Genomic DNA, 26,836 nt, shown 5'->3' with positions numbered 1-26,836 from the left:
GCGTCTTCCCTATCCTATGGTGGTCCTCATGAAAGCCAGTTTTATCATAGCGCTTAATGGTTTTTGTGACTGCACTTAAAGAAACTTTCAAAGTTCTTGAAATTTTTCGTATTGATTGACCTTCATGTCTTAAAGTAATGATGGACTGTTGTTTCTCATTGCTTATTTGAGCTGTTCTTGCATAATATGGACTTGGTCTTTTGCCAAATAGGGCTATCTTCCGTATACCACCCCTACCTTGTCACAACACAACTGATTGGCTCAAACGCATTAAGAAGGAAAGCAATTCCACAAATGAACTTTTAACAAGGTGCACCTGCTAATTGAAATGCATTCCAGGTGACTACCTCACAAAGCTGGTTGTGAGAATGCCAAGAGTGTGCAAAGCTGTCACCTGGAATGAGTAGGTGTGTCAACTTTTGACTGGTTCTGTATATTTTCCAAGCTTCTGAAGCGTAGATATGATACATAAATATCCATCACATCAAGAAACATTATGGATGTTCAAGATACTTTGTAAATATAGTGTATGTGGACACCCCTTTAAATTAGTAGATTCGGCTATTTCAGCCACACCCGTTGCTGACAGGTGTATAAAATCGAGCACACAGCCATGCAATCTCCATAGACAAACATTGGCAGTACTGAGAGCTCAGTGACTTTTAACATGGCACCGTCATAGGACGGCACCTTTCCAACAAGTAAATTCGTCAAATTTCTGCCCTGCTAGAGCTGCCCCGGTTAACTGTAAGTGTTGTTATTGTAAAGTGGAAACTTCTAGTAGCAACAACCGCTTAGCCGCAAAGTGATAGGCCACACAAGCTCACAGAACGGGACCGCCGAGTACTATTGCGCGTAAAAATTGTCTGTCCTTAGTTGCAACACTCACTACTGAATTCCAAACTGCCTGGAAGCAACGTCAGCACAATAACTGTTCGTCAGGAGCTTCATAAAATGGGTTTCCAAGTGTAAAGCTCGCCGCCATTGGAGTCTGATGTTCTTTGGAGTTGATGAATCATGCTTCACCATCTGGCTGTCCAACGGACGAATCAGGATTTGGTGGATGCCAGGAGAACACAGCTGCCCCAATGCATAGTGCCAACTGTAAAACTTGGTGGAGTTGGAATAATAGTCTGAGGCTGTTTTTCTTGTTCGGGCTAGGCCCCTTCGTTCCAGTGAAGGGAAATCTTAATGCTACAGCATACAATGACATTCTAGACAATTCTGTGCTTCCAACTTCATGGCAACAGTTTGGGGATGGCCCTTTCCGGTTTCAGAATGACAATGTCCCCCTGCACAAAGCGAGGTCCATACAGAAATGGTTTGTCGAGATCGGTGTGGAAGAACATGACAGTCCTGCACAGAGCCCTGACCTCAACCCCATCAAACACCATTGGGATGAATTGGAATGCCGACTGCGAGCCAGGCCTAATCACCCAACATCAGTGCCCGACCTCACAAATGATCTTGTGGCTGAATGGAAGCAAGTCACCGCAGCAATGTTCCAACATCTATTGGAAAGCCTTCCCAGAAGTGGAGGCTGTTATAGCAGCAAACGGGGGACCAGCTCTATAATGCCCATGATTTTGTAATGAGATGTTCGACAAGCAGATGTCCACATACTTTTGCTCATGTAGTGTATTATAATGCTGAAAACGGATATTGACAGTGAAAAGAGAAACCAATTATAGACCATATAAAACCTTCATGAAAGTTAGGTTTACAAAGAAAGTTTCAAGAAGATCTGATGTAAGGAGCATGTTTTAGAAAAGCTTTTCCTAAAACTTCATGGAAGTTACATTGCCTGTCCCAGTCACCCCCTATCTTTATAAGACTGTAAAACACGCAAAACAAACTCAAGACTCTTCCATTTAGTCTTTATTGTTTCATTAACATCACATCTTCATAACTAACACTAACAAATGTGAGTGGAATATCGAGCTCTGTGAGCCCTTTCGAAAAGCCATTACATATGATTTACTTCAAACCCTTTTTTAAACTTGGCATCTTACTCTGCAATGGTCAAAATTCATACAATTTCCTACTTTCTTAAAGGTTAAAAATGACCCGCCACTATGTTAAACAGCAGAGAAAACCCCCTAACTTGAAATAGGTTTACTTTTCCTGGAATGACATTACAAAAAGTGAAGCATCGCATTTCTTCATTTTTCAATGGAAGCTGTACACCACCAGGGTACAAAGATTGTCCTGAGGGTCATTTTTGACCTGGCAGTATTAAAATAATTTACACACCACAAAAACCACAAATAAACACACACACACAATGAGAAATTGAGATTATTTGTACTACTGATTGAACTCAGACAAAACTAAAACTTTTTTGTGCATGTACAGCATCTCCTCTCCACGACCCCACATGACTCAAGTTCACAGTCAAGTAAACAAAATGTCAGACAAAATAAACAACATTTCAGACAAAATAAACATTTCTTGAAAGCATTGTTTATTATTAATGGGGAATGCAGTCGGAGGCTATAAAGGTGCTGCAGATGACAGTCCCCCCCAGTTCTCTCTTTGCTGAATCCATGATTGCACGTTTCAGTGCCAAACAAGTCATAGATCAGATTTTATCAGATGTCCAGGAGGAACAAGATAACAATGATTTAGAAGAGGAGGAGGTATCTGAAGAAGATGGTGAAGAATATAACCCAGAGCACGATGCATCATCTTCAGATGATGAAGAAGAAATCCCCCAACCTGAAAGAGTCATTTTTGTCAAAGAACAGCAAAATAACATGGTCCTTGTCACCATATGACAACCAGGGCAGGATGGCAGCACAAATTGTCATAAGGATGACACCAAGGCCCACAATACATGCAGTTGCCCATGCCCAGGACATCGCCTCAACATTCATCATACCAGCCATCAAAAAAATCATCCTGGAGATAACACATTTGGAGGGTTTCCGTAAATATGGAGACAACTGGAAAAGGATAGATGAGATTGACCTGTGTGCCTACATAGGGCTACTAATCTTAGCAGGTGTGCATAGGTCCCGAGGTGAGGCTACCTGTAGTCTCTGGGATGCAGAGAGTGGAAGGGCGATTTTCCGTGCCACAATGCCACTGAAAGTCTTTCACACTTTCTCAAGAATGCTACGATTTGATAACCGTGAGTCAAGACCTGCAAGACGTATGAGAGACAAACTGGTGGCTATAATAGGTCTGGGAGAAGTGGGTGGAGCGTCTACATACCTCTACAACCCTGGGCCTGAAGTAACAGTGGATGAGCAACGAGTTCCATTCAGAGGTTAAAAAAAAGAGTAATATCTGTGATTTTCACTGTTAATTTTGTTATGTATTGCTGTAATAGCATTGATTTTATATGATAGTTTTCTGTGAACTGATACTAATTACTGATAGTAATCTCTTTTGTAAAAAGGTCGCTGTCCTTTCCAGCAGTATATTCCCAGCAGGCCAGCAAAGTATGGCATCTAGGTATGGGTGGCCTGTGACGCAAAATCCAGCTACACTTGGAAGATGCAAGTCTACACAGGGAAGCCGACCAGTGGAGGCCCGGAGAAGAGCCAGGGGTTGCGGGTTGTGCTTGATGTGACAGATGGACTCAGGGGGCACAATGTCACTTGAGACAGGTTCTTTACCTCTTATGAACTCAGCCAGCAGCTTCTGAAGAGGAAGATCACCATGGTTGGCACAATTAGAAAGAACAAGCCTGAGCTCCCCCTGCACTCATCGCAACAAGGGGGAGAGAGGCCTTCTCATCAAAGTTTGCCTTCACCCCCACCACCACTCTAGTTTCTTACCTCCCAAAGAGGAACAAGGTCATCCTGAGCACACTGCACAAAATGGCTGAGATCAGTGATCGTGAGGACAAGAAGCCAGCCATGAACCTGGACTACAACCACAACAAAGGAGGTGTGGACAACCTGGATAAGGTAATTGGAACTTACAGCTGCAGGAGCATGACTGCCTGCTGGCCCCTGGTCATCTTACATAACATCATTGATGTGTCCTCATACAATGCCTTTGTGATATGGAACAAGATCAACCCTACCTGGATTCCTGATAAGCGGAACAAGAGGAGGGGGTTCCTGTTGCAGCTGGGAAAGACACTGAAGCCCCACACATTCAAAGAAGGGAGCGCCTCCCCTGCACAGCAGCCTCTGCAGCGCTTGTTTACAGTTTTTCTCAATTGCTAAAACACTAAAACCCATTGGCTGAACAAAGTTCTCAGTTGCCTGGACTCATTTAGCTAATTATGCAGTCTGTTGTCAATACCTTAAACCATTTCACATGGTAAAACACAATTTGCAGATCTCTCTTAGACTTTTCAGCAAAACTCTAAACACATTCTCATTCTCAAAATACATTCTGCACTCTAATGCACATGTCATCCATACCGGTAAACACAAGTGGCAACAATCAAATACAAATAGAGAACACATGTCGTTGATTGAACACAACCACTCAAAATTGATTTAACCTGTTTCAAATGATGCAACTCAACCAAAATAAGCCAGTTCAGAGAGCAAACAGGTTGTTGAAGGTGGGAAGGAGAAAGTCTGAGAATGGATAGAAGAAACAATGTGAGAGGACGAGGACGAGTGTGTATGCGTATGCGAGGTGGGAGACGAGGAGGAAGAGGAGGAGGGCAAGAAAGAGGAAGAGGAGGACGAAGAGGAAGAGGAAGACAAAGAGTGGAAATATCTGATGAAATTCGAGCAACAGTTATTGACCATGTTCTTGTCCATGGACTGACAATGAGGGAAGCAGGACTTAGAGTGCAACCCATTTTGAGCCAATGTTCTGTGTCCACCATAGTAAGGACATTCAGAGAAGAGAACAGGTACAGTATACTACTGTATTTTTGTTATTGCAAATTTACTGTACTACACTATATGCAGCTGTTTCAATAGACATTTGTAAAGTTAATCACTGTATGTATTGTACTGCATGAATATGTTTTGGAATTGCACAACTACTTTTTGTAGAATTGCAAGGCTGCCACATGCAGGTGGAAGGACAGCTATATTCACTCGGGAGCAAGAGGCCGTCATAGATGGCATGGGCCTTCAAGATTATGCAATACGACTCAGCGAAATCCAGGAACGAGTGATACAAGACAACACACACTTCCAGGGAATCGACAGTGTGAGCATTTCCACAATTGACCGTGTCCTCCATCGTAACAGGATGCGAATGAAACAAGTATACAGAGTACCTTTTGAGCGCAACTCACCAAGGGTGAAAGAACTGCGAGCAAGTAAGTGTACATTCAGAAACATTTACTGTAATCCAGATTGTCTACAGTACTAACACATACTTTGTGAATGACATTACTCTTCAGTACATACAATGTATGTGAATCAGAAGCCTAATTGTACTCTACAGTATAGCACTGTCTCTGTACGACTTCCACAATCCTACATACTGTATATTGTATTTCTACACAGACAATATTTGACTTGGAATCATTGGACAGACCCCATGAGTTCATCTTTGTCGATGAAACAGGTTTCAATCTAACAAAGAGGAGAAGGAGAGGCCGAAACATGATTGGACAGCGGGCCATTGTTGAAGTCCCTGGTCAACGAGGTGGCAATGTCACAATCTGTGCTGCTATCAGCAACCATGGTGTTCTACATCACCATGTTACACTCGGGCCATAAAACACCCAGCACCTTCTAAGATTTATTGCCAATCTAAGAGATATTTTATTTGAGCAGCAGGTTCAAAAGCAGCAGGGTCAAGAGCTAAATGAGAATCCCATTCCCACCTATGTGATAGTGTGGGACAATGTCCGTTTCCACCGAGCTGCTCAGGTAAGGGAATGGTTTAACATCAATGGGCAGTTTATGAACTTGTACCTCCCGCCATATTCGCCTTTCCTGAATCCGATTGAGGAGTTTTTCTCCTCTTGGAGATGGAAAGTGTATGATAGACAACCCTACACCAGAGTAAATCTGCTGCAAGCCATGGATTTATTCTGTGGTGATATAGGTGAGGAATCATGTCAGGGCTGGATACGGCACACACGAGGCCTCTTCCCCCGTTGCCTCAGGAGGGACAATATTGCTTGTGATGTCGACGAAGTGCTCTGGCCTGACCCAGCCCAAAGACAAGAAGAAGCACATTGATCACATGTTTACTCCTTAGATTTTTATCCCTTTTAGTATTGTATACTGTAGTACAGTGCATTGTAGGCTGTATACTGTACAATGGACAAATTGTATGGCCCTGAACATTGTGCTTTCCATTTATTAACAGTACTGACTGCTCAATAGATTTTGACTGGTTGCAGGTTCATATCAATAAAGAACAATAATTACAGTATCACAGAGACAAAGGACATGTTTGTGAGATGCAGGGTACAGTACTGTAAAACTAGGGGTACAAGGAGGAAGAACAAAAAACAAAATTGCAAATAGCAAAGCAGAGTAGTAATTTCTGATCAATTTTGAGCTACTATGATAGAACATGTTTTCGTTCATCAAAAGACAATGATGGAAAAATATGAATATTTTTTTAGATTAAAAATGTACTTCTGTCACGTCCTGACCATAGTTCTTGTGTGTTTTGCTTGTTTAGTGTTGGTCAGGACGTGAGCTGGGTGGGTATTCTATGTTGTGTGTCTAGTTTGTCTGTTTCTGTGTTCAGCCTAATATGGTTCTCAATCAGAGGCAGCTGTCAATCGTTGTCCCTGATTGAGAATCATATACAGGTGGCTTGTTTTGTGTTGGGGATTGTGGGTGGTTGTCTTCTGTCTTTGTGTTCTGCACCAGATAGGACTGTTTCGGTTTTCACGTTTTGTTGTTTGTAGTGTTCTTATATTCTTTATTAAATCATGTTGAACACTAGCCGCGCTGCATGTTGGTCCTCTCCTTCATCCCAGGAAGAAAACCGTTACAACTTCTCCCTGAGAATTGTATGTTTTGAACAATGTGTTTTCTATTTTTTGGTGTATTGTTTACTGACTGCTTGAGAGTGTATATCATTTTGATCACTTTGTTTATGATTTGAGAGCAGTGTTTGATTTTGAACACAGGTAAAACTGTTTTGAGGCGAATGTTTGAGGAGTCAGAGGTTATGTAAATAGTGCATGAAGATGAGGCTTTGTGTTTAATGTTTTCAGGAAATGGAGCAAGGTTTCAATAATTGTGTTTTAGCAGTTGAGAAACTGTAAGCTGTTCAGGGGGCTGATCTTGTCCTGATCCACATGAGGCTGCAGCTGGAGCATGCAGAGGAGGAGATGCCAATTGTGCCTCCCAAAAGAAAGACTGTAAAATAAATACTATGTTCTGTACATGTGAGAAATACAACTGCAAAGTCCATGCACACACACTTGCATACTGTCCTACATGTGCTAATTAGAGTTGGTTGATTTATGTTCATCACCTTTTTTTGTTTTGTATCTTATCTTATTTTTTTCTTATTTAATGTTGTTGTTTATACACTTTGTGGGTGGGGGCAATGGTTAAAAAAATGGGAGAAGACATTGTACGGTATATAAGACTATATCACTATGTAGCCAAAAAAGTTCAAGACTGTTATTGTTTCTCTTCAATAAAATGCATTCAAAACTACTTTCTGCACATTTCTGCTACTTTCTTAGGCTATACGAGTGCTATCTCTTGCTGAAAGATGTATGTTTATACCTCTGCAGTACCTTTGGCAATAATAATAATAAACCCCTACTTTAGTAAAGAAAACAAATATGACAGGTGTGTTGTAATACAAACAAATTGTCTCCACTGATTAAATGCAGTCTTTCTGCATCGAGAAGAGGGAAAATCCAGATATTCACAAAGTTTGTGATGAATGACAGGTCGTTTCTTCATGCAAAACAGATTTGGGGTTTAAAATTCAATTAAGCTACTTTATTTTAGGGGTTTAGTGAAGGCAGGTCATGTTTTACCCTTAGGACAAGGTGAGGACAGAATGTTAAGACTACACAAGGGTTAAACATTTCAAAAGAAGTCTGAACTCCAACATATAGACCGTAGCCCTTTCCAATCGCAGCCGCTGTCATCCCATATAAGGGTTGAAAGTAGCACATGTTGTCATTGAATAGGCGCCAAAATTGGAACACAGTGGCTGTACAGTAACATGCTACACATGACATCAGAGCTCCGGTTCTCCACTTCACAGAAGTGTATGGGTTTTGACTGACAGACATTATAAACTTGAGCACTGCGGGCTACAAGAAGTTGCCCCCATCCCTCCCGCTAATTGGCTACTTTTGCACATTTATTGTTGTCTGAGTGAGGAAAATCCCTAAAGTCGTTGTGTTCTGAAAAGATGACACATTGAGGATGATAAAAAATACCACTTTGATGTCACACAATACACATTTGATATAGGCCTACATTCATGCAGATTGTTTTTTTTTAATGTCTTCTGTGTACATCGTGATGATAGGTTTACAATTCCCCGGGTTTTCCAGAAATCCTAGTTCAAAGATTCCTAGAATTAACCTGTTAAGGCTAGGGGGTGCTGTTGTCACTATTTATGGTAATCGTGTAATTTTTGAAACGGCTTCCTACAAAATTCTTGATCGTACAATATGCATATTATTATTATTATTGGATAGAAAACAGTCTATAGTTTCTATAGGAGTTGAAATTTTGTCTCTAAGTGGAACAGAACTCATTCTACAGCAATTTCCCTGACATGGAGTCAGATTTCAGAAATTTTGGCCTCTGTTCTGGAGTCAGTTTTAAGGCCACTGTTATTCCTATGAGTATATGGACACTGCTTACGTCTTCCCCTGGATGCCTTTACGTGATGACGATTTGAATGGTGTCGATTGCACAATCACAGGCACTATAAATAAAAAAAACCTGTAGCTAGGAACTCTTTTCTTGCTGCGTCACGCGCGCGGCGGCCACCGACCCGCACTTGTTCCAAGCATTAGTGTAGGGAGTAATATTACTCTGGTCATGTTTCTACTCGTTATAGGAGTTAAAAACATCATAAGGTAGTTAATTTAAAGCGTTTTATAGCAATTTATATCCGTTTAGTGCGATTTTGGGACATTTATTTCTGAGACGCTGTGAATCTCTGGGCACGCTTCCAGTTCATGCCGAACGCAGTTGGCATTTCCATATGGCAAGAGGACAGCTTTCCACCAAAAGACGATTAGACCCAAGAAAGGATCCTTTGCCCAAGATACTGATGGAAGAACAGCTCAAAGTAGGAACAATTTATTATGATAAATCGTGTTTCTGTCGAAAAATGTTAGTGGCTTAGGACGCCATCTTTTTTGACGTAGCTTCGCTTGGCGCAAACTGTATTGAAAAGTAAGGATAATTTTAAAAATTTAATTCCGCGATTATATTAAAAATTAAATTGTCTATCAATCCCTGTCCACCCTATATTTTTTAGTCACGTTTATGAGTATTTATGTATATGAGTAGATCACTGTCTAATATGGCGCACCAACATTTTCTCACCAGCTGGGCTACTTTTCCCATTGTCTAACCATGATTTTGGTGGCTAAATATGCACATTTTCGAACAAACTGTATATGTATGTTGTAATGCGATGTTACAGGGGTGTCATCTGAAGAATTCTGAGAAGGTTAGTGAAAAGAATAATATATTTTGGCGATGTTTACGTTATCGCTCTCTTTGGCTAGAATCAATGCTGGGGTAATGTTTGCACATGTGCTATGCTAATATAACGATTTATTGTGTTTTCGCTGTAAGACACTTAGAAAATCTGAAATATTGTCTGTATTCACAGGATCTGTGTCTTTCGATTAGTGTATGCTGTGTATTTTTACGAAATGTTTGATGATTAGTAGTTAGGTAAACACGTTGCTCATTGTAATTATTCTAGTCCATTTGTGACGGTGGGTGCAATTGTAAACTATGCCATCTACCTGAAATATGCACATTTTTCTAACAACCTATCCTATACCATAAATATGTTATCAGACTGTCATCTGATGAGTTTTTTTCTTGGTTAGGGGCTATAAATATCTTAGTTTAGCCGAATTGGTGATAGCTACTGGTGTTGGTGGACAAATAAAAGATGGTGGATTATGCTAATGTATTTTTAGCTAATAGATTTACATCTTTCCATATTGTGTCTTCCCTGTAAAACATTTTAAAAATCGGACATGTTGGCTGGATTCACAAGATCTGTGTCTTTCATTAGCTGTATTGGACTTTAATGTGTGAAAGTTAAATATGTAAAAAAAATATTTTTTGGGAATTTCGCGGCTCTGCCTTTTCAGTGGGGGTGGGGGGGTGTGCCGCTAGCAGCATCCCAGTCCTAGACAGGTTAACAAAGAATATGCAGGAGGTCCACGGATCCTCCAAACAGGATTTATGGAAAATCAGGGAATTTGGGGCAAATTACCAGAATGTTGCAGCCCTGGTGAAGACCAAATTAATTTCTGCATGTATGATAATAAAGGTAGCTGAATTGAACAGCCACTAAGTCATATGGTCAGAAAAAACTCCTAGACCTAAATGGCATATCTGCTGATTTGCTGACCGAAACCGACCTTGCCAGTGGTGTTTGTAGTCGCAGGTGCGGGACAGGGCGATCATCAAAGCGCTGTAGAGGGGCAGCAACATGGCACACAGACGCCAGCTGCATCTGCGGCCCCGGTCTGTGAAGCACTGCAGCTTCCCAGCCAGATAGAAGGAGGTGAAGCCCAAGCCAGAGAACGCAACTGAGGGTTGGGGGAAAGAGGGAGAGAAAAATACTTATTCCACTTTTAATTATATCATATCTTTGGAGGTCCCGCTTTAAATGATGTGCAGTGTATAAGTGCTTCATAAAACCTTCATAAACACTACATAAATGTGTTACAAATGGGGCTGCTGCAGTGACCATATTACCGCAGTCATCAGTCATGACCCACGTGATCGTTGAATCACAGTAATCTCCTTTTATGCACTCTGGACATGCTTTGGTAGTACACAACTTGCTAACTACCATCAGGTCCTAACCACTCTGACATCAATGCAAATGCAATCGAAAATCACATCAAACACTTATCATCACGACATTGGGCCTATTGTACTTTTAAAACTCACCTCACTGTGATGATCAATTTGAAGAAAGATGTAAAACACCAGGTTGAAACAGTGTAAAAGGCAGAAGCTACTCTTCCAGCGGTCTGGCAAAATTAAGACAGTTACACTACCGGTCAAAAGATTTAGAACACCTACTCATTCAAGGATTTTTCTTTATTTTTACTATTTTCTACATTGTATAATAATAGTGAAGGCATCACAACTATGAAATAACACATTTAGAATCATGCAGTAACCAAAATAAGTGTTTTTATATTTGAGATTCTTCAAATTGCCACCCTTTGCCTTGATGACAACTTCACACTCTTGACATTCTCTCAACCAGCTTCACCTGGAATGCTTTTCCAGCAGTCTTGAAGGAGACTGTGGAGACATGAGGCAATTATGATGAGTATTTATGTAAATTGATGTGGCTCTCTGCAAAATCACCGGATGTTTTGGAAGCAAAACATTACTGAACATATCGCGCCAATGTAAACTGACATTTTTGGATATAAATATGAACTTTATCGAACAAAACATACATGTATTGTGTTACATGAAGTCCTATGAGTGCCATCTGATGAAGATCATCAAAGGTTAGTGATTCATTTTATCTCTATTTTTGCTTTTTGTGACTCCTCTCTTTGGCTGGAAAATGGCTGTATGTTTTTGTGACTAGGTGCTGACCTAACATAATCGCATGGTCTGCTTTTACCGTAAAGACTTTTTGAAATCGGACACTGTGGTGGGATTAACAAGAAGTTCATCTTTAAAATGGTGTATAATACTTGTATGTTTGAGGAATTTTAATTATGAGATTTCTGTTGCTTGAATTTGGCGCCCTGCACTTTCACTGGCTGTTGTCAAATCGATCCCGTTAACGGTATTTGATCCCTAAGAAGTTTGTGTTGCTGTCATTTCAGTTGCTTTAGTAGCTGACGTGTATAGTGTTGAGTCATGCACATACATAGACACACTGGCTTTAGTCAAAGCCGGTGACATGTCATTAGTAATGATTGAAAAAAGTAAGGGGCCTAGATAACTGCCCTGGGGAATTCCTGATTCTACCTGGATTATGTTGGAGAAGCTTCTATTAAAGAACACCCGTTGTGTTCTGTTAGACAGGTGACTCTTATCCACAATATAGCAGGGGGTGTAAATCCATTAGACACGCGTTTTTCCAGCAGCAGACTATGAATGACCATGTCAAAAGCCGCACTGAAGTCTAACAAAACAGCCCCAAAATATTTTTATCATCAATTCCTCTCAGCCAATCATCAGTCATTTGCTGTGCTTTTTGAATGTCCTTCCCTATACGTGTGCTGAAAGTCTGTAGTCAATTTGTTTACTGTAAAATAGCATTGTATCTGGTCAAACCAATTTTTTCCCCAAAAATGTAGTATGGGTTGGTAACAGGCTGATTGGTTGGCTATTTGAGCCAGTAAAGGGGGCTTTACTATTCTTCGGTAGTGGAATTACTTTTGATTCCCTCCAGGCCTGAGGGCACACACCTTCTAGTAAGCATAAATTAATATGGCAAATAGGAATGGCAATATCATCCGCTATTATCTTCAGTGATTTTACTTCCAAGTTGTGAGACCCCAGTGGCTTGTCATTGTTGACAGAGAGCAATACTTTTTTCACCTCTTCCACAATCACTTTAAAAAATGTAATAATTTGGTCAGATATATTTCGATGTGTAGTGTCAGCGTTTGCCAATCTTGCCAATGAAAACATCATTAAAGTAGTTGGCAGTATCAGTCGGTTTTGTAATGAATGAGCCATCTGATGAATGATGGAGCTGAGATTGCCTTTTTTCACAAAATGTAATTGAAGGTTTTCACTATCATTCTTTATGTCATGTATCTTTTTTCGTGGCATATTTATTTTTATTTTTATTCAGTTTAATCACATGATTTCTGAATTTGCAGTACATTTGCAAATCGTTTGTGCAGCCAGACTTATTTGCCATTCCTTTTGCCTCATTACTCTCAACCATACAATTGAACAGTTTTTACAGTAATTTTATTAACCTGTTGAGGATGGGGGCGCTGTTGTGACTATTTATGCTAATCGTGTAATTTTTGAAACGGCTTCCAAAATCCTTGATCGTACAATATGCATATTATTATTATTATTGGATAGAAAACAGTCTATAGTTTCTATAGGAGTTGAAATTTTGTCTCTAAGTGGAACAGAGCCCATTCTACAGCAATTTCCCTGACATGGAGTCAGATTTCAGAAATTTTGGCCCCTGATCTGGAGTCAGTTAAAAGGGCACTGTTATTGCTATGAGTATACGGACACTGCTTACGTCTTCCCCTGGATGCCTTTACGTGATGACGATTTGAATGGGGTCGATTGCGCGTTCACAGGCACTACAAATTAAAAAACCCTGAGGCTAGTCACTCTTTTGGAGCTGCGTCATGCGCCTAGAGGACACCGACCCGCACCTGTTCCAAGCATTAGTGGAGGGAGTAATATTACTCGGGTCATGTTTCTACTCGTTATGGGAGTTAAAAACATCATAAGGTAGTTAATTTAAAGCGTTTTATAGCAATTTATATCCGTTTAGTGCGATTTTGGGACATTTATTTCTGAAACGCTGTGAATTGCTGGGCACGCTTCCAGTTCATCCCGAACGCAGTTGGCATTTCCACATGGCAAGAGGACAGCTTTCCACCAAAAGATGATTACTCCCAAGAAAGGATCCTTTGCCCAAGATACTGATGGAAGAACAGCTCAAAGTAGGACATTTTTATTATGATAAATCGTGTTTCTGTCGAAAAATGTTAGTGGCTTAGGACGCCATGTTTTTTGACGTAGCTTCGCTTGGCGCAAACTGTATTGAAAAGTAAGGATAAATTAAAAAATGTAATTCCGCGATTGTATTAAGAATTAAATTGTCTATCAATCCCTGTCCACCCTATATTTTTTAGTCACGTTTATGAGTATTTATATATAAGAGTAGATCACTGTCTAAGTGGCGCACGGACATTTTCTCACCAGCTTGGCTACATTTCACATTGTCTAACCATGATTTTGGTGGCTAAATATAAACATTTTCGATCAAACTCTATATGGATTGTGTAATATGATGTTACAGGAGTGTCATCTGAAGAATTCTGAGAAGGTTAGTGAAAAAATTAATATATTTTGGCGATGTTGACTTTTATCGCTCACTTTGGCTAGAATCAATGCTGGGCTGCTATGTGCTATGTGCTATGCTAATATAACGATTTATTGTGTTTTCGCTGTAAGACACTTAGAAAATCTGAAATATTGTCTGTATTCACAGGATCTGTGTCTTTCGATTAGTGTATGCTGTGTATTTTTACGAAATGTTTGATGATTAGTAAGTAGGTAAACACGTTGCTCAATGTAGTTTTTCTAGTCCATTTGTGACGGTGGGTGCAATTGTAACCTATGCCATCTACCTGAAATATGCACTTTTTTCTAACAAAACCTATCCCATACCATAAATATGTTATCAGACTGTCATCTGATGAGTTTTTTTCTTGGTTAGGGGCTATAAATATCTTAGTTTAGCCGAATTGGTGATAGCTACTGGTGTTGGTGGACAAACAAAAGATGGTGGATTATGCTAATGTGTTTTTAGGTAATAGATGTACATCTTTACATATTGTGTCTTCCCTGTAAAACATTTTAAAAATCGGACATGTTGGCTGGATTCACAAGATCTGTGTCTTTCATTAGCTGTATTGGACTTTAATGTGTGAAAGTTAAATATTTAAAAAAAATATTTTTTTTGAATTTCGCGGCTCTGCCTTTTCAGTGGGGGGGCACCCTCATCCTAGACAGGTTAACCTGTCTAGCCCCTGCGATCCCTGCGATCCCACATTCCACTGAAAAGGCAGAGCACGAAATTCCCAAAAAATTTTTTTTAAATATTTTACTTTCACACATTAACAAGTCCAATACGGCAAATGAAAGATACACATCTTGTGAATCCAGTCAACATGTCCGATTTTTAAAACGTTTTACAGCGAAAACAGCACGTATATTTATGTTAGCTCACCACCAAATACAAAGAAGGACAGACATTTTTCACAGCACAGGTAGCTTACTACATGCTTACTATTAGTTGAGCTTCCATCAGAATCTTGGGCAAGGTGTCATTTCTCCAGAACAATCGTCTTTGGGTTGAAAGATGTCCTCTTGTCCGGTCGAAATAGCTGCTAATGTTAGCCACCAACTGGAGAGGTGTCCAACTCTTGAAAGCGCATGAGAAAGAAATCGCAGAAAATCGCAATAAACTGCTATAAACTACTAAGTCGGTTTAAATTAACTACCTTATTATGTCTTTAACACCTATAACGAATAAAAACATGACCGGAGATATAGAACTACTAAAACGAAAGCGTTTGCAGGACGCCATTGTGATGACTCCTTGCGCCAGGCGCAACGTTGAAAAGGACGGTCCTTCCGTTCCACGGTCTTATAAAAGGTCCCAGATTGCGCAATCCACTCCATTCAACATCTCCCCGATTACTGACATCTAGAGGAAGGCATGTGCAGTGCATGTAGCCCGATGGCTTACATGGGGACTTATAAACTGAGCCCAGAACAGGGACCTCGATTTCTGAAATCTCACTTCCTGACAGGAAATCTGCTGCAGAATGAGTTTTGTTTCACCCAGAGAAATAATTCAAACGGTTTTAGAAACTAGAGAGTGTTTTCTATCCAATAGTAATAATAATATGCATATTGTACGAGCAGGAATTGAGAATGAGGCCGTTTAAATTGTGAACGATTTTCCCCCAAAGTGTAAATAGCGCCCCCCTATCATCAACAGGTTTTAATGGGTGTATTCTTATTAGTAACTGGGATAAGCAATTTCATAAATGTGTCTGTTTTCTCCTCATTACACACCATGGACCAAACATATTATTTACATCAACAACATAGAAATCACTATAAAACGTATTGTATGACTTCTTATACACGGTATTAGGCCCAGTCTTTGAACTTTGGTTTTCATAGATATGGCTACTAAACTCAGCAAAAAAAGAAATGTCCCTTTTCTCAGGACCCTGTCTTTCAAAGATAATTTGTAAAAATCCAAATAACTTCACAGATCTTCATTGTAAAGGGTTTAACACAATGCTTATTCAATGAACAATAAACAATTAATGAACATGCACCTAAAGAACGGTCGTTAAGACACTAACAGCTTACAGATGGTAGGCAATTAAGGTAACAGTTATGAAAACTTAGGACACTAAAGAGGCCTTTCTACTGACTCTGAAGAACACCAAAAGAAAGATGCCCAGGTTCCCTGCTCATCTGCATGAACGTGCCTTAGGCATGCTGCAAGGAGGCATGAGGACTAAAGATGTGGCCAGGGCAATAAATTGCAATGTCCGTACTGTGTGACGCCTAAGACAGCGCTAAAGGGAGACAGGATGGACAGCTGATCGTCCTCGCAGTGGCAGACCACGTGTAACAGCACCTGTACAGGATCGGTACAGCCGAACATCACACCTGCGGGACAGGTACAGGATGGCAACAACAACTGCCTGAGTTACACCAGGAATGCACAATCCCTCCATCAGTGCTTAGACTTCAATAGAAAGAGAGAGGCTGGACTGAGGGGTTGTAGGAATGAGCATTACACCGAGGCCTGTACTCTGGAGCGGGATCGATTTGGAGGTGCAGGGTCCGTCATGGTCTGGGGCGGTGTGTCACAGCATCATCGGACTGAGATTGTTGTCATTGCAGGCAATCTCAACGCTGTGCGTTACAGGGAAGACATCCTCCTCCCTCATGTGGTACCCTTCCTGCAGGCTCATCCTGACATGACCCTCCTGCATGACAATGCCACCAGCCATACTGCTCGTTCTGTGCGTGATTTCCTGCAAGACAGGAATGTCAGTGTTCTGCCATGGCCAGCGATGAGCCTGGATCTCAATTCCATTGAGCACATCTGGGACCTGTTGGATCGGAGGGTGAGGGCTAGGATTCCCCCCAGAAATGTCCGGGAACCTGCAGGTGCCTTGGTGGAAGAGTGGGGTAACATCTCACAGCTGGAACTGGCAAATCTGGAATAATCCATGAGGAGGAGATGCACTGCAGTACTTAATCAAATCAAATCAAATGTGCGCTGAATACAACAGGTGTAGACCTTACAGTGAAATGCTTAATTACAGGCTCTAACCAATTGTGCGAAAAAGGGGTATGTGTGTGTGTGTGTGTGTGTGTGTGTGTGTGTAGGTAAGTAAAGAAATAAACAACAGTAAAAATACATTTGAAAAAAAGAGTAGCAAGGCTACATACAGACACCAGTTAGTCAGGCTATTCAAGTCGTATGTACATGTAGGTATAGTTAAAGTGACTATGCATGTATGATGAACAGACAGTAGCAGTAGCGTAAAAGGAGGGGTTGGCGGGAGGTGGGACACAATGCAGATAGCCCAGTTAGCCAATGTGCGGGAGCACTGGTTGGTCGGACCAATTGACGTAGTATGTACTGGATGTATGGTTTAAGTGACTATGCATATATGATAAACAGAGAGTAGCAGCAGCGTAAAATAGGGGTTGGGGGGGCACACAATGTAAATAGTCCGGGTAACCATTGGTTACCTGTTCAGAAGTCTTATGGCTTAGGGGTAAAAACTGTTGAGAAGCTTTTTTGTCCTAGACTTGGCACTCTGGTACCACTTGCCATGCAGTAGTAGAGAGAACAGTCTATGACTGGAGTGGCTGGGGTCTTTGACCATTTTTAGGGCCTTCCTCTGACACCGCCTGGTGTAGAGGTCCTGGATGGCAGGCATCTTTGCCCCAGTGATGTATTGGCCCTACGCACTACCCTCTGAAGTGCCTTGCGGTTAGAGGCCGAGCAATTGCCGTATCAGGCAGTGATGCAACAGGTCAGGATGCTCTCGATGTTGCAGCTGTAGAACCTTTTGAGGATCTCAGGACCCATGCCAAATCTTTTTAATTTCCTGAGGGGGAATAGGCTTTGTCGTTCCCTCTTCACGACTGTCTTGGTGTGGTTGGACCATCCTAGTTTGTTTTTAATGTGGGAATTTGAAGGAATTTGAAGCTCTCAACCTGCTCCACTACAGCCCCGTCAATGAGAATGGGGACGTGCTCGGTGCTCCTTTTCCTGTAGTCCACAATCATCTCCTTAGTCTTGGTTATGTTGTGGGATAGGTAATTATTCTGGCACCACCCGGCCAGGTCTCTGACCTCCTCCCTATAGGCTGTCTTGTCGGTGATCAGGCCTACCACTGTTGTGTCGTCTGCAAACTTAACTTCTCTAGGATAGTGGGAAGCATTTTCACATTTGGATGAACAGCGTGCTCAGAGTAAACTGCCTCCTACTCAGTCCCAGATGCTAATATATGCATATTATTATTAGTATTGGATGGAAAACACTCTGAAGGTTCTAAAACTGTTTAAATCATGTCTGTGACTATAACAGAACTTATTTGGCAGGCAAAACCCCGAGGACAAACTATTCCGTTTTTTTTTTTTTGAGGTCACTCTCTTTTCAATGTTTTTTTATTGGGAATCCAGATTTCTAAGGGACCTTCCTGCAGGTCCTATCGCTTCCACTGGATGTCAACAGTCTTTAGAAATTGGTTGAGGTTTTTCCTTTGAGAAATGAAGAAGAAGCCATGTTCAGAATAAGGATCCAGTGAAGTGTACTGTTTGTTAGAGGCGCGTGACCAGAAAGCATGCTACACATTATTTTCCTACGGTATTGAACACAGATCATCCCGTCTTCAATTTTATCAATTATTTAAGTTAAAAAATACCTAAAGTTGTGTTACAAAAGTAGTTTGAAATGTTTGGACAAACCTTACAGGTAACTTTTGAGATATTTTGTAGTCACGTTGTGCAAGTTGGAACCGGTGTTTTTCTGGATCAAACGCGCCAAATAAATGGACATTTTGGATATATATCGACAGAATTAAGCGAGCAAAAGGACCATTTGTGATGTTTATGGGACATATTGGAGTGCCAACAGCAGAAGCTCGTCAAAGGTAAGGCATGAATTATATCTTTATTTCTGTGTTTTGTGTCGCGCCGGGCGGGTTTAAATATGATGGTCTGTGATTGTTAGCTGGGGTGCTATCCTCAGATAATAGCATTGTTTGCTTTCGCAGTAAAGCATTTTTGAAATCTGACACGTTGGCTGGATTCACAACAAGTTTAGCTTTAATTTGGTATATTGAATGTGTGATTTCATGAAAGTTAAATTTTTATAGTAATTTATTTGAATTTGGCACACTGCATTTTCACTGGATGTTGGCCAGGTGGGACGCTACCGTCCCACATATCCCAGACAGGTTAATGATGGTGTTGGACTCGTGCCTGGCCATGCAGTCGTGGGTAAACAGGGTGTACAGGAGGGGACTAGGCACGCACCCCTGGGGAGCTCCAGTGTTGAGGATCTGTCTGGCAGATGTGTTGCTACATACCCTCACCACCTGGGGGCCGACCCTTCAGGAAGTTCAGGATCCAGTTGCAGAGGGAGGTGTTTAGTTCCAGGTTCCTTAGCTTAGTGATGAGCTTTGAGGAGACTATGGTGTTGGACGCTGAGCTGTAGTCAATGAATAGCATTCTCACATAGGTTTTCCTTTTGTCCAGGTGGGAAAGGGCAGTGTGGAGTGCAATAGAGATTGCATCATCTGTGGATCTGTTTGGGCGGTATGCAAATTGGAGTGGGTCTATGGTTTCTGGGGTAATGGTGTTGATGTGAGCCATTACCAGCATTTCAAAAGCACTTCATGGCTACAGACGTGCAGCTGGTGGCCACACCAGATACTGACTGTTACTTTTGATTTTGACCCCCCCCCCCTCCCCCTTTGTTCTGGGACACATTATTCAATTTCTGTTAGTCACGTCTGTGACACTTGTTCAGTTTATGTCTCAGTTGATGAACCTTGTTATGTTCATGCAAATATTTACACATGTGAAGTTTGCTGAAAATAAACGCAGTTGACAGTGAGAGGACGTTTCTTTTTTCGCTGAGTTTATATTGTAGAGAATATATATATATTATTATTAATATTTTATGTAAATATGTAATAAAATGTATGCACTCTACTGTAAGTCGCTCTGGATAAGAGCGTCTGCTAAATGACTAAAATGTAAATGTAAGACAAAATATGGCATGAATGGAATCTTAGGCCGTACCTAACCACTGCATTGTTCTCGGGAATTGCAGTGAATTTCAAAGTAGATCATTAAGACATTCTGGGCAGTGAGGCATTGGGTAAAATAATGAAAATTGTGGATGATACTAAGTTTTTGATGGAACTACATCCAATGGATTTCTGCAGAATTAGTACATATATGATCAATACATGTTTATGATTTAATTCCTGTGCTGTTTGCAACTACCCTGGTAGTTTGACTGATAACCTGAACCAGGGTACAGGCACTGGTTACAGTCTGAAGCTTTTTCTTGAGTGGGCAGCTTGATGAAAGCCAGTCAATATTTAAATTATACCTCTCTGTTGATATCACATAAATGTTCAAGCTTTTCACACATTATCCAGGTGTTAGCACTTGGTAGTCTATAGCAGCTTCCCACAATAATGGGCTTTAGGTGAGGCAGATGAACTTGTAGCGATATTACTTGAACAGTATTTAACATGAGATCCTCTCTAATCTTTCCAGGAATGTGGTTCTGAATATGAACTGAATATGGGATTACTGAGTGTGTTTGGGAATAGTTCTAAGTGAATGTGGATGAGAGTATTGTGTGTTTGACTAATTAACTGAACAGGGGTTTAGCCCCGGTGTGAGAGTTGTGTGAGTGTGGGATGACGTGTTAAGCAGGCCTTTTTTTCTAAAGAGTTCAACAAAGGGTTTGAGTATGGAAAAGTGAAAAAGTAAGAGTAGGATGGGGGATCCGTGCTAGAAACCAAAAGGGAGGTGTAGTGTAATAGCAAAAAAATTGGTAGGGGAGTACTGAACCAAACAGAAGAGTGGACAAGATGGACATTTCCCTATTGATGGGACACTGAGCACAGAAAAACTGCAGTCTATGAGAGGCCAACTTCAAAGTTAAACTGAAGAAGGACGATTTCAGAAAGTGGGAGAGAGAAGCAGAAAATGCAAAAGATAAATCTGTAAGATGCTAAAGGAAGTGGAACCAGAGAAAAGAGAGGAAGAAGAAAAAGAAAAAGAAGAAGCCTAGCTGGCATTTCTCAGTGGATGTTTCGTGGGGCCCCCCTTGTATCTGCCACTGCCAAATCCCCCACCAGCAGATGGAGAAGGTGTCTTCCCACCCCCTCATAACCTATTTGGGGTTGGGTTTGTGCCAGGTGGAGGAGCCGTGGGATTAGGAGCTGTTGTAGGAGCTGCAGAAGGGGCTGGAGCTGAAGACAGAAAGCTACCAGCAAAAACAAGGACCAGAGCAAATGAGCAGAGAGGAACAGAGGAGAGAGAGAGTGAAGAAGAGGAGCTAGAAGAGCTCAGAAAAGAACTAGAGAATTGTCAGAGAAAATATAAAAGTAGAGAAAAAAAAATATTAAGGAGTGCAAGCAGGAAGAATGACATCAGTGAAGAAGATAAAAGGAGCAGCTGTGTTGTGTTAGGCTTATCCATATGCATCCACAATGACCATGTTTCCCACTCAGTTTCAACCTGTTGTTCAACGTCTTTCTTCAAATTGATCAATCACAGTGATGTAAGTTTTAAAAGCAAGATAAAGTTTTGATGATAAGTGTCTGATGTGATTTTCGATTGAATTTGTATTGATGTCAGTGGTTAGAGGAACAATAGAGCCCTGAGTACCAGGCAATTAGCAACTTGATGGTCATTAGCAAGTTGGGTATGTCCAGTTGGTTATGTCCAGTTAGGTATGTCCAGAGTGCATAAAAGTATGGTATGGTAAGTATGGTAATGGTAATCTCCATTACTCAATAGTCACCGCAACAGCCCCTTGATCACATAATGTGTAGTTATTGGGGATGCAATATGAATTGTTAGATCAGTGATTTTGCTCTAGTCTGACTGCAATGTAGTCAATCTCAAACATACCTCTATCAGTAGGCTAGATATCATATTGTCACAGGGACACATTTCATTACAGCTAAAGACTTCTGTATTACAGGAGAGATGCAAGAGGAGAAGAAAGAGGGTTTTACTCCGCCCAAGATCTGTCCACAAAAATAATTATAATTATTTGGTCAACAGAAATTGGAATTGCTAATTTACTACTTGAGGCTTATTTGATCTAATATACGTTTCGTAGTGGTTAGGTTGTTACGAAAGCACTGATTAAATTGACGCCCGTGGCATTTTAGCAACTATATAACCAAATTGTGTCTGTTGTGTCTGTTGTTCACACTGCCCTCTCATTGGCTAGAATGGATCCACCTGATCTTACCTTCCCCCACTTCCTCCCATCTTTGAGGACATTTATTTCCATTATTAGAGCAGTCAGTCAACTATCTTCTCAATATAATAGATAATCTTTGATCACAATAAGCCTAACGAAATGGAAGGTTTTTTCCCCTCCAATTATCTAATCATACTGTGAATGCTTCTAGTCAGGATCAATGCCAACTATGGCACCCTATTCCCTATAGTGCACTACTTTTGACGAGAGACCATAGGTGCCCAGCTAGCAAAGTGGATTCGGCCCAATTGCGGCCCTATTCCGGTTTGCCGAAACTGATTCAAATCAGCCCGAGTCCGGCTGCCGGGCTCAGCTCCATATATTGAATGACTGCCCAGATTTTTACAAAATAATTATTTAACTAGGCAAGTCAGTTACGAACAAAGTATTATTTACTATGACAGCCTACCAGGGAACAGTGGGTTAACTGCCTTAGTCAGGGACAGAACAACATAATTTTACCTTGTCAGCTCGGGGATTCGATCCAGCAAACTTTATGTTACTAGCCAAACACTCTAACCACTAGGCTACCTGTCACCCCAATCAATCAGTACACTGCCAGTATCTTGTCAGAATCCTCCCAGAAGTGGTCTGATGCAAATTCATATTAATATTACCCAGCCCCCCCCTGATAGTTGTATATTCAGTTGCATTATACTATATCAAAATACAAACAATGAACAAGTAGACATTTACTCGTAGCTTAGAATTGTATTTTATCATTTTAACAGGAAATGTATTATAATATATATATTTTTTAAATCACATAGGGAAGAGCCCACAACAACATCAACTACAGTCTCCTGCTGCAGCATGGCCTTTGACTAAAACTGGCATGTCACTAAAAGATAGCCTTTCACTACAACCAATACCATTGATATCAATTTCTCTCTGGTCATGTTTTTTAAAGTTTTTAAATCTCACGGCAGTATCAACTTTGCTATGGGTTCAAGGAAGCTGCAGTTTTAAAATGTTAACATGGTCTGAGAAGAACAATATTGATAGGCCAATACAGGCATTGCCAATATGCCTAACTTTACTAGTATCTTTTGTAGAGCATTTTGGCCAGTTTTATGGTAAAGAGATGAAGTGTATAACCTGTTGAGGATGGGGGCGCTGTTGAGACTATTTATGCTAATTGGGTAATTTTTGAAACGGCTTCCCACAAAATCCTTGATCGTACAATATGCATATTATTATTATTATTGGATAGAAAACAGTCTATAGTTTCTATAGGAGTTGAAATTTTGTCTCTAAGTGGAACAGAGCCCATTCTACAGCAATTTCAGCAATTTCTACAGCAATTGACATGGAGTCAGATTTCAGAAATGTTGGCCACTGTTCTGAAGTCAGTTAAAAGGGCACTGTTATTGCTATGACTATACGGACACTTCTTACGTCTTCCCCTGGATGCCTTTACGTGATGACGATTCCAATGGGGTCGATTGCGCGTTCACAGGCCCTATAAATTAAAAAACCCTGTAGCTAGCAAGTCTTTTCTTGGTGCGTAACGCGCGTGGAGGACACCGACCCGCTCCTGTTCCAAGCGTTAGTTTAGCCTGTTATATTTCTCCGGTCATCTTTTCACTCGTTATAGGAGTTAAAAACATCATAAGGTAGTTAATTTAAAGCGTTTTATAGCAATTTATATCCGTTTAGTGCGATTTTGGGACATTTATTTTTGAAACGATGTGAATAGCTGGGCACGCTTTTCAGTTCATCCCGAACGCACTTGGCATTTCCACATGGCAAGAGGACAGCTTTCCACCAAAAGACGATTACTCCCAAGAAAGGATCCTTTGCCCAAGATACTGATTACTGATGGAAGAACAGCTCAAAGTAGGACATTTTTATTATGATAAATCGTGTTTCTGTCGAAACATTTTAGTGGCTTAGGACGCCATGTTTTTTGACGTAGCTTCGCTTGGCGCAAACTGTATTGAAAAGTAAGGATAATTTAAAAAATGTAATTCCGCAATTGTATTAAGAATTAAATTGTCTATCAATCCCTGTCCACCCTATATTTTTTAGTCACGTTTATGAGTATTTATGTATAAGAGTAGATCACTGTCTAAGTGGCGCAAGGACATTTTCTGACCAGCTGAGCTACATTTCACATTGTCTAACCATGGTTTTGGTGGCTAAATATAAACATTTTCGATCAAACTCTATATGGATTGTGTAATATGATGTTACAGGAGTGTCATCGGAAGAATTCTGAGAAGGTTAGTGAAAAAATTAATATATTTTGGCGATGTTGACTTTTATCGCTCACTTTGGCTAGAATCAATGCTGGGCTGCTATGTGCTATGTGCTATGCTAATATAACGATTTATTGTGTTTTCGCTGTAAGACACTTAGAAAATCTGAAATATTGTCTGTATTCACAGGATCTGTGTCTTTCGATTAGTGTATGCTGTGTATTTTTACGAAATGTTTGATGATTAGTAGTTAGGTAAACACGTTGCTCATTGTAATTATTCTAGTCCATTTGTGACGGTGGGTGCAATTGTAACCTATGCCATCTACCTGAAATATGCACTTTTTTCTAACAAAACCTATCCCATACCATAAATATGTTATCAGACTGTCATCTGATGAGTTTTTTTGTTGGTTAGGGGCTATAAATATCTTAGTTTAGCCGAATTGGTGATGGCTACTGGTGTTGGTGGACAAATAAAAGATGGTGGATTATGCTAATGTGTTTTTAGGTAATAGATGTACATCTTTACATATTGTGTCTTCCCTGTAAAACATTTTAAAAATCGGACATGTTGACTGGATTCACAAGATCTGTGTCTTTCATTAGCTGTATTGGACTTTAATGTGTGAAAGTTAAATATTTAAAAAAAAAAAAAAAAATTTGAATTTCGCGGCACTGGTTTTTCAGTGGGGGGGGGGGGGGGGGTGTGCCCCTAGCGGCACCTTGATCCTAGACAGGATAATGTGCATGGCCTTAAGTGATGACTGAATACTATCTCAGGGATTCCTTTTGAAAACTTCTTAGGTCCAGTCATCTTTTTTTTAATAAAACTGACATCAGAGTTTGAACATGCAATCTCTGATCGTTGTAGTGAAGTACCATGTGAAAAAATATCACAGTGATTGTCTTATTCCACAACATGTCACATGTTCAGAGAGTGAATATAAGGAAATATATCCAGCTAAATTCTGCATCAAGATTTTCAGTGGTGAGAATTAATCAAAAGCAAAAACAGCATAGGCTTATAGCGACCAAATTAAGTTGCAGCTGTGTAAAAACATCATACCTCAAAAATTGAGATTGTGAGTACCATAGGGCGGCGCACAATTGGCCCAGCGTCGTCTGGGTTTGGCCGGTGTAGGCAGTCATTGTAAATAAGAATTTGTTCTTCATTGATTTGCCTAGTTAAATAAAAGGTTACATTTTTTTAATTAAAAAGATATAAAAAATAAGCATATCTAAATGAACAAGCCTACAGCCTAGCCAGAAAACAGAATGTAGGCCAACTCATATTCTGTTCTTCTAAAATACATTTTCTTCATATCGTGTTTCTTTAGACCTGCCTAAAATAAATAGTGGATTTATTGTGATGGTGTATTAAATTGATTTATTAGACTTTTTAAAATGTAGATGTTGCAAAGGCCTGAATTAGCGGCATGTATGCATGCGTTGACGCCTGGAGAAGATAAACGTGTATTCAATTACCGAGAGACCCTCAGTATTAAGCATGACAATAACCGGCTGACAAAATTTCATGACCACCACAGCTCTAATCAAGATTAGTGATTATGTGCCTCGACTGGCTCAAGCTGATCCCTAAAACATACTGATTAACTTAAATGTAATGTCACAATGTTGATTTCCAGCTAAAAATAAATAAATGATTCTGACATGCTGAAACGTGGTATATTTGGAAAGAAAACATCTGGGAAATTAGGAAGAAATTATCAGAAGACAGGTGGTACATAGTTCAGAACACATAAGATCAAACACACACAAAATAACCTTTTTTTTATTTTATTTTTAACCTGTTGGGGATGGGGGCGCTGTTTAGACTATTTATGCTAATGTGGCTAATTTTTGAAACGGCTTCCCACAAAATCCTTGATCGTACAATATGCATATTATTATTATTATTGGATAGAAAACAGTCTATAGTTTCTATAGGAGTTGAAATTTTGTCTCTAAGTGGAACAGAGCCCATTCTACAGCAATTTCCCTGACATGGAGTCAGATTTGAGAAACGTTGGCCACTTTTCTGAAGTCATTTAAAAGGGCTCTGTCGTTGCTATGACTATACGGACACTTCTTACGTCTTCCCCTGGATGCCTTTACGTGATGACGATTCCAACGGGCTCGATTGCTCGTTCACAGGCCCTACAAATGAAAAAAACCTTTAGCTAGCAAGTCTTTTCTTGCTGCGTAACGCGCGTGGAAGACACCGACCCTCTCCTG

General features: G+C 40.4%; 1 protein-coding gene across 2 annotated transcripts in view; it reads right to left on the bottom strand.

Moving 5' to 3' along the window:
* The window catches only part of LOC129853987 (phospholipid phosphatase 4-like), a 117,047-nt gene that overhangs the window by 6,888 nt on the left and 83,323 nt on the right, over window positions 1–26,836 (bottom strand). Inside the window, exon 6 of one of the 2 annotated variants that reach the window (XM_055920577.1) lies at window positions 10,496–10,666. The exons of the other annotated variant lie outside the window; for it this stretch is intronic. Within the exon in view, the coding sequence (XP_055776552.1) occupies window positions 10,496–10,666 (171 nt within the window). The remainder of the gene's footprint in view (window positions 1–10,495; window positions 10,667–26,836) is intronic. 2 annotated transcript variants of the gene reach the window in all.

Source organism: Salvelinus fontinalis, chromosome 1 (genome assembly GCF_029448725.1).
Source record: "Salvelinus fontinalis isolate EN_2023a chromosome 1, ASM2944872v1, whole genome shotgun sequence".
In the NCBI taxonomy this organism is placed as follows: domain Eukaryota; kingdom Metazoa; phylum Chordata; class Actinopteri; order Salmoniformes; family Salmonidae; genus Salvelinus; species Salvelinus fontinalis.
Note: the sequence above shows the minus strand (reverse complement) of the source record. Positions and strands in the feature narration are given on the sequence as shown.